Source organism: Silurus aristotelis (assembly GCF_946808225.1).
Source record: "Silurus aristotelis genome assembly, chromosome: 15".
NCBI classification, from domain to species: domain Eukaryota; kingdom Metazoa; phylum Chordata; class Actinopteri; order Siluriformes; family Siluridae; genus Silurus; species Silurus aristotelis.
In genome coordinates, this window is record NC_139588.1 from 25,711,333 (window position 1) to 25,720,825 (window position 9,493).

Sequence of the window (9,493 nt, forward strand, 5' to 3'; positions counted from 1 at the left end):
AATATTATACAAATCATCTGAACTCCATCACAAATCAGCTGGAAAAAATCATCACATGAGAAAATCTCGTTATCATAATTACTGGACTGAGCTGTTGTGATTTTTAAAGTCCAGAGCATGACTGGACTCCGCTCACGGCTGAGCCCCACCCACACAGTTAATATTTTAGACCCCTTCCCCTTCTAGTCATTAGAGCTTTAGCTTTACATTAACGTAGCTTTAGATTCCTCAACACTTGTAAAAGAACTGGATTTTTTTACATGTCACACATTATTCAGAAGTTTTGATGCAGTTCTTTGCCGGTGAGGCTTCCAGTGATGTTGTAATGTGTGTGTTTACACTCTGGTGTGGGCGTGGCAGCACTCACTCAGTGAAGGAGAACTGCGAGAGAACCTTGTTGCTCTGAGTTCCACCTCAGACATGTTGCAGGATCTCACTTACAGAGATGATGTTCCACAATGTGAGCTTCAAGATGAGGAGGAGAAGAAAAGTGAAACAGATGATGTGATAATGGAGGACTTTAGCAGCTCCATGATTTCCTGTTGGAGCTTCAGAGCTAAAGCCCTGCTTCAGCTCGACATGGTGAGATGTTTATTGCAGACCACGTGCATGGCATCATGTCAGTAACACTACTGTAGTGAGCATGCTTGCTTTTTCTTGTTGGACTGCAAACACCAGAAACAAACTGAAAATATTCTTTTATTTTTTTTGTTCCTCTACATTTTATTGCCTGATATCTGAAGCAAAGTCTCATTTTTGAAAGTGGACATAATTTTTAACAGCCCCCAGAGCTTCATCCGGTCACTTTATTCCTGTATCAACACTAACCTTTTACTGCTGATCTAATGCATCATGAGAACTGTCATCATCTACCCAGCCTTATGGTTTACTGACTCCGCCTCCTAATTTGACTGACCCCACCCTCTCAATTTACTGCCTTGTGTGGTATTGTGCCATTTGCTTCTGATTTTTCCATCGTTAAACCTTTAAAAGCTATAAATGATTTTTGCTTGTGTCTCAGGATGAAGAATGGCAAGAACATGGAGACTCTCAGCTTTCACAGGAGGAGAGACAGGTGTGTGAGGGTGCAAACACACTCAAGGTCTGATAATCACCATTTTATAACCAACAGCCTCTGTGAATTTCTACATGTCATCGTTACTTTTTCATGCATTTGATCTCTTTGGTGGTTTGTCCATCTATTCATCTGTGCATTTCATCTGTCCATCCATTCATTTATCTGTCTATCTTTTTTTCTGTCAAATCAAAATCAAATCAAATTTTATTTATCACATACACATACATACAGGGTACGACACGCAGTGAAATGCTTATTACGACGGTCCGGCATGAGGGGAATAGGAACGGGGAGAAAAATAATACAAAGAAAGAGAAGGAAGATAAATAAAGTATAAAAACTATATAAAATAAAATATAAGAATATATAAAGAAATAAAGATTATATATATATATATATATATATATATATATATATAAGTATATATAAGAGAAATAGATGTATAAACAAAAAAAAAAATGCTTATGGCAGTAAACAGAAAATCAGCATCTGTCTTTCCAAGACCCTTTGATTTTGTAAAAAACTAAGTAGTGCAATGCTTGCAAGAGGTAGAAGTGTATATGAAATGGTCATTGAACATTTTATTCATTAGGTTCCTTCACATGTTTGTACAGGTCATGCTGATCATGTGTGTAGTTTTGTTTTGCGTGTTTGTGCATCGTAAATACATTTCCTGCACTTGCATCTGTTTCCTGTTAGTTACATGACACTAGCAGATAAAGTGATTTAATTATGGGTTTTATATGAACAGAGTCAAGGACACGTGTGTGTACATACATACAAGTATAAATGTTTAAAAAAAAAAAAAAAAAAAAAAAAAAACTTTCTTTTTGTATGAAGTCAACATAAAGTATATAACGAACCCAGTGGACGTGGCTTTTCTTTTTCTTAATTATTATTGGCTTAAAATATACTTAAATTCTTTTCCTCTTATGTTTAAAATGGGGTTAATGAATGCTGATGTATATGATTGCAGGCGTCACCAAATATATTAGAGTTCCAGAATAACACAGCAGCAGAACTCGGCTCTGCAAACGAATCAAAACCCATATCCGATTGTGACCGAGCCAAAATCAGACACAGTGTTTATCACGTGAGCGCTGTGGAGAAATCGGACAAATATGAGGTAAAAGAAGACATTGTGCTGAATCAGGATGGACAGTCTTCTGAAGAGGAAGTAGAGGACGATTGTGTGGAAAGTCAAAATCACTCCATCCTTCCATCGTCTGTTCTGGATAAAACAGGTGTCATTGCTGAACATTTTATTGCTAATGCTCGCCACAGTAGTGCTGGACCAGATGAGCTTCGGTCTCCTCAGCACATTCATCACAAAGTATCTTCAAGAGAGGAGCTGGTGTCTGGATCAAATCGAAATGTCGGTAGAAGAAGAGATTCAACTTTGTCCAAACAGGAGCGTCTGCTCATTGATAAGATCAGGAACTACTACGAGAATGCTGAGCAGCAGGATGAAGGTTTTAGCCTGAAGCGTAGAGAGAGTCTGGCCTACATCCCGAGCGGGTTAGTGCGCACTTCTGTCAACCACTTTAACAAGATTCCTCACACTGACCATCGCAAAACTTCAATCACAGAAACATCCTTTGTGACATCTGCAGACTCTGACATCAGCACGGAACCTGATCAACTTCAAGATGTGCTCAGTATAGAGCTTAATGGCTCTCAGGCTCACAAACCAGAAGAGTTTCCAGAAGAACATTTCTGTTCTTCAACAGAAATGATTAAAGTTTGGCAGGAAATGGAGAAAGAGGTGATGAGCTCAGTGGGAGGAAGTAAGTTCAGAGAAATGTCACTATTCAAAGGACCAAGTTCCTTTTCCCGAAACAAAGGAGATGTTCGAGGACCAGAGCTGATTGCTGCTGATGATCTGCGCACCATTATAGAGGAATCACCAGTGAAGGTGAATCATTGTGTTCAATAATGTTTCTTCTTATAATCATCACATTTCTGAATTCATTTTCCAAAAGAAGAAAATTATATGAATATTATTTTGTTTAATTAAGGGTAAAAAAGAAGGAAATGAAAAGGAGTCGAAAGAAAATGCAGTTTTAAGTCTGAAGAAGAAGAAGTTCAGCCATCACACACAGAGCGAAGAAGCTTCTCCTCAGTCGTGGAGGCGAAGCTCAGACACCAGCACAAACACTGTCAATAAAACACATATACCATTGCTGGCAGACGAGGAGAACAAGAGCACCTGCACAGGTGAGAGTTTAAAATAAAATCATTCAAGTCTAATTACTAATTGGCCCCATGGGTTGAGTTTTTATTTAAAAAAACAACACGACATTGTGATCAATAACCATGAACTCAGAACTTGGGTCACTGTGCCTCTGGTGGACAGTTGTGATTTTACAACAGGCACTGGAGCCTTCAAATGTTTGGTAAACAAACATAACTTTTGCAGAACATGGTAGAAGCCCTTATCCAGAGTGATATAATCTCACTGAGCAGGTGATAGTTATGGGTTCAGGGGTAGGATTATGAACTCAGTCTTCAGTTTAGAATTCCTACCCCAGAGGAGGGAAGTAATGAAGTACTGTGTACTGAACTAAAATAGATTTTCTGGTATCAGTATTTTACTTCACTATTTATTTTTCAGACAACTTTTTACTTTCACTCATTACATTTTTACACAAATATCTGTACTTTCTACTTCTTACAACTGGTGACGTGATCAATATTTTTTCTTGGGTTCGGGCTGCGTGCCGTTTTCAGCACATCAACGTTTTCTGTCATTGTGCAGCTTTTTCAATCCACTTTAGATCATCTCCTGTCTCTCTCACACACCACAGACGTAGACTAGATTTATTTTTACATTATTTTATTTATTTTACAAATGGACATTCGGTGCAACCCAGATGAGGACGAGGTTCCCTCTTGAGTCTGGTTCCTTTCAAGGTTTCTTCCTTTGCCATCTCGGGGAGTTTTTCCTTGCCACAGTCGCCACTGTCTTGCTCATCAGGGACAAACTTACAGTTATAAACAACATCTTCATTTTTATCACCACATTATCTGTGTAAAGCTGCTTTGAGAATGGAATTGAACTAGATTCTGAAGCTCACAATGAGCAGCAGAAGGCAGTAAGAAGTCTGGGGTTAACTTGGATGAGACAGAGGGAGTCAGTGATGAGAACATGACTGAGAACAGAGACATTCCTGCTCATCCGATCATCATCTTTTCTTTTCGCTTCTTTCTTTTTTGGTTTATGAATTTTCTTTAAGCCAAATGTTAAACTACAACACAATTCCAAGTTTTGCTGTGTAAATGTAAATAAAACTAGAATACAATGATTGCAGACCTCAGAAACCCAATATTTTATTCCCAAAAGAACACAGAAAACATATCAAAGAAACAAAGGAAATGTACAATTTGTAGGAAATTAAACTCATTTTAACCTGTTAGCCTTCGCCACAGCTTTTAGGACTCACAGCAGAAATGCCCTCCCTAAGCTGAAATGTTAACAGTCCTGATAAAAATGTGCTACATACACAATTTTGATATCTTTGACAGTAAAGCTCAGAGTATCTTCTTTCCAATCATCAAAGTTGATATTGCTCCAAAATATATGCCATTGATATACATTTCCTGCATTTAACATTTTTATTTTATATATAAATACATGAAATCAGTTCTGGAGCAATCCAGAAAAGTACTGGGTTGAAAGCCACATGTCTCATGAGTTTTCATTAAAAATTCTATGAAGATTTTGATCAAAAATAAGATTCCTACAAACATTTATCTGAGACTGTGTCTGATCCTTTTCTCCTCCTCCTGTTTGAGAGACACCTGCTAAACTCAGGTGTTTATTCATACTCTATTCATACAGTCTGCATAGAAATGAGCTGCTGACCATTAAAGACTTTTGTTCTACATGTTTTGATATTAATATTGAGTTACTTTCATATTGATGACCAGGTAGCAGACAAGCTCTTGTTTTACAGTCATGACCATTTATATTGATGTGCAGCCATTTCAATTTCAACTATAAATATACACACACCATCAACTAGTTTTTCTGCATCCTGTAACGACATCATATTTCTAATTTTAGCAATATTTCTAAGGTGAAAGAAGGAGATCCTGGTGATATTATTCACGTGAGCCTCAAAGGAAAGACTCGGGTCAATAATCACACCGAGGTCTTTGACTGCTGTACACACTGAAAGAAAAACACCATCCAGAGATGCTACAGAATCAGAAAGTTTACTTCTAGCTGCATGTGGTCCTAGTAAAAGTACTTCTGTCTTATCTGAGTTGAGGATAAGAAAGTTATTAAGCATCCACTGTCTAATGTCCTTTACACACTCCTCAACATTGTTAAGCTGATCTCTCTCATCTGGCTTTGCTGAAAGATACAGCTGTGTATCATCAGCATAGCAATGGAAGCGAATCCCATGTTTATGTATAATTTCACCCAAAGGCAGCAGATATAAAAAGAAAAGCAGTGGGCCTAAAACAGATCCTTGCAGAACACCAAACTTTACCTTAGAGAGTGTGGAGAACTCACCATTTACATCAACAAACTGATAGCAATCAGTCAAATAAGACCTGAGCCAAGAGAGAGCTGTTCCCTTTATTCCAACAACGTTCTCAAGTCCAGCAAGCAGGAGATGATGATCAATGGTGTGAAAAGCTTCACTGAGGTGGAGCAAAACAAGTAAAGAGACAAAACCCTGATCAGAGACCAATAACAGTCATTTAGCACCTTAACTAGCGCCGTCTCTGTGCTATGATGAGGCCGAAATCCTGACTGATACATTTCAAAAATGTTATTCCTCAGTAGACGTGAACAGCTAACATGGCAGTCACCAAGCAGTGATCGGAGTTACCTAAAGCTGCCCAGGGTACAGAGCGATATGCGCCGTTAAGAATGGTGTAGCAATGATCCAGTGTGTTTTTTTTTTTCTCTTGTGGGACAATAAATATGTTGCCTGTTTTATGGTAATTCAAGTGTTAGTTTTGCACCTTTTAAAGTCTCCAAGGATAATAAAAAGGATCCGGATGTTTTTGCTCCATATTGGATATTTGCCAGGTATTGCAGTGCATCACTCCCGTTGGCCTGCGGTGGGATGGAACCTCCGGTCAGAATGAATGAGGAAAATTCCCACAGAAAATAAAACTGGTTTACAGTTTATGAACAGTGATTCTCAGTTTGGGCTGCAGATTTATTCAGTACTGTGACGTCTGTACAACAACGATCGTTAATTTAAAAACAGATTCTGCAGCCTTTCATTTTACCCGATAGCTTAAAGTAAGTGGAAGCCCGGGAGAAGTAATCCCCTGTCAGTAAATTAATAAATTCAATTGAATTAAATTTGTATATGAGCAGAAAACACACAAGATTTATTGATTAAATCATAAAACCTAAGTATTAAGTAGCTACTGCGCTAAGAACAGGAGACAACTTTTCTTCAATAAAAATAAAATGCACATGTGTGACTTTTAGTGCTGATATAAAACTGCAAGTTTACTCAATTACAAAATTTTTTATTTTTATTTTACAGGAAAACCAAGCCTGAAACTCCCATTAACATGTGTTTGGACAACACAAGAAGTACAACGGACACACACTTCCCCCTCCAGCAGTGTCTCAGTTTTATCTGCAGATTGTTTGAAAAGCCCTGTGACACTTGAGAGTTTTTCTTGGCCAGATGTAAGTGAGCTGCGCTCCATATACTCTTCTCTGGACTGTGTTTCTCACACACCACTCACTTCTGCTGCACACACACTCAGTCCAGGCTGCAGCTTGAACAACAAAGCATCTCGCATTCATCGAGCTGGATCTTTGGACCAGAAACTGGGTGGCTTTGGCTGGACTAATCTACCAAACAAGAAGGTGAACAGTGATTACTGCAGCTCAGGGCAGGCAATGTTGCCCAACAACAAGACTATTTCAGTACTGGAAAAAGTCAAGACACAAACACTGTCCCCCACATCTAGAGAGAAGCAGTCCCTGCTGTCTGTGACTGAGCGCTGCCGATTGTATGAGGATCTGGATGAGGCAGCACTTCGATCAGAGCCAGAAAGCAGAAACAAAGACAATAAAAGTGATAAACGAGGTAACAGCACACAGCAAGGTGTTGTCAAAAACCTCCGGGAAAAATTCCTGAATCTGAAATAGTGCACTATGCAGTGAAAAGAAAGAAGTTTGTACAGCTCCAGTAATCACTTTTAAATATAACACACAATAATGGCAGGGAACAGAAAACCAATATACAGTACATCAGGAAGCAGTCATGCCTTTGAAACTCCTTTAAATCTCTTTTATCAGTCTGTATAATTCTCTCTACAAGGAGCTCATGTGCTACAGACTTTCATTCTAGCCACATAGGAAGTACACTTCATTGTCGAGTGGGGAGCAAGATGAGCTACCAAAACAAGTGCAAGCCCATAACTGGAATGAAGGCTTAGAGCCAAAGTGGTCTGTTGTGGATAAAAATAATTTAGGGCAATTTGTTTCAAAACATCTGTTTTGATTTGGTGTAATGATGATGGTGAAGAGCTCTGTATTATCACAGTCAGGTGTTCTTGAGCAATCTGCAGATGACTTTATTATAAGTGGTTCATTTGAAACCAAACATGACCGTAACAAACGTAAATATAAAGTAAATTACTGATCAGTTTTTCATATTTCTTTCTTTAATCATGAAAATATTTGCTAACTGAGATGGTTAATATCAATATTTAACCTTTAACATGTAATTAATGTGATTTAAATGAAAAATTAAGTTTATTATATTCTTAAATACATCTGGAATTATTATATATTGTAAAATGTAGACTTTGTGTGAACATTTAAAATATTCAAAAAATTAAAACTGCTGTTTTATTTCTTCATATATTTATTTTTTTTAATGTTTACACTTGTTTTATATATTATTTTTATGATCTATTACCTGCTGTGGAAAGAAAATCATTAAATTGATGCATGACTTGCTTAAACTGTAAGCTATGTAACCATGCTGCGTGCCTTTCACCTAAATAAATCTATTATCATTTTTTTGTATCTTACTGTAAATGTTAAAGAATAATCTGATTATAATTCTGTTAGAGAATAAAAACTCCAAGTAAAACTGTGTACAAATATTGATCGTCGCTTATTTCTCATTTATAATAATTTTCTCATATTTATTAAGATTCTGAAAATGATTTTGTGGTTTATGTATAAAATATACAGATAAGATCATTTAAAGTATTTCTGTCTACCTTCTTGTTAAAATAAGTAATCATCTTCCATCTTCTTCTTTCGGCTTCTCCCATAAGGGGGCGCCACAGTGGATCATCCGTCTCCATCCAACCTGTCCTCTACATCTGCCTCTTTCACAACCAACTACCTGCATGTCTTCCCTCACCACATCCATAAACCTCCTCCTTGGTCTTCCTCTTTTCCTCCTTCCTGGTGTCTCCATCCTCAGCATTCTCCTACTGATATACCCCATGTCCCTCCTCTGCACATGTCCAAACCATCTCAATCTCACCTCCCTCACCTTGTCTCCAAAACGTCCTACATGCGCTGTCCCTCTAATAAACTCATTTCTAATCCTGTCCATCGTCGTCACTCCCAATGAACATCTCAACATCTTCAGCTCTGCTACCTCCAGCTCCACCTCCTGTCTTTTACTCAATGCCACTGTCTCTAATCCATACATCATCTCAGGTCTCACCACAGTCCTATAAACTTTCCCTTTCACTCTCACAGATACTCTTCTATCACAAATCACTCCTGCTATCACTCTTCTCCACCCACTCCACCCTGCCTGCACTCTCTTCTTTACTTCTCTAACACACTCTCCATTACTCTGCACTGTTGACCCCAGGTACCTGAACTCCTCCACCTTCTCCACCTCTTCTCCCTGCAACCGCATCACTCCACTGCCCTCCCTCACATTCACACACATGTACTCTGTCTTACTCCTACTATAAAAGTAAACACTGACAACATGAGACAGGAAAAACAGTTACATAGTACCGCTGACCAGTACAGGTGGTTGAGTGAGAAGGATTGTCCATATACTTTTCAATTCAGTTCATGTTTATTTGTGTTGCACTTTTAACAATGAACATTGTCTCAGAGCAGCTTTACACAGATAATGTGGTGATAAAAATGAAGATGTTCTTTATAAGTGTAATTTTGTCCCTGATGAACAAGTCGGTGGAGACTGTGGTGAAGGAAAAACTCCCTGAGATGCAGAAGGAAGAAACCTTGAGAGGAACCAGACTCGAGAGGGAACCTCATCCTCATCTGGGTGCCACTGAAAGTCCATTTATTACAGATAAACGATGTTGAGGTGCAGTGATGGAGATCAGAGCAAACTGTAGTCCTGAGTCAGTGTAGCAGACTGGTAATATTAACTACATTCCAAATCCATCCTCAAAGCTTCTGTTCTTACTCGGGAATTT

The 9,493-nt window shown here is 38.3% G+C and overlaps 1 protein-coding gene across 2 annotated transcripts in view; it reads left to right on the forward strand.

The window, feature by feature from the left end:
- Positions 1-8,279, forward strand: part of LOC310737878 (pleckstrin homology domain-containing family G member 3-like) — a 48,280-nt gene extending 40,001 nt beyond the window's left edge. Inside the window, exons 14-17 of one of the 2 annotated variants that reach the window (XM_083562595.1) lie at positions 1,022-1,075; positions 2,055-2,993; positions 3,097-3,295; positions 6,598-8,279. In XM_083562595.1, coding sequence (XP_083418721.1) covers positions 1,022-1,075; positions 2,055-2,993; positions 3,097-3,295; positions 6,598-7,214 — 1,809 coding nt within the window. In that variant the 3' untranslated portion in view covers positions 7,215-8,279. Of the gene's footprint in view, positions 1-1,021; positions 1,103-2,054; positions 2,994-3,096; positions 3,296-6,597 lie in introns of both variants that reach the window. The other variant, XM_083562596.1, reaches the window with a different exon arrangement.
- The last annotated feature ends 1,214 nt before the right edge of the window (positions 8,280-9,493 follow it).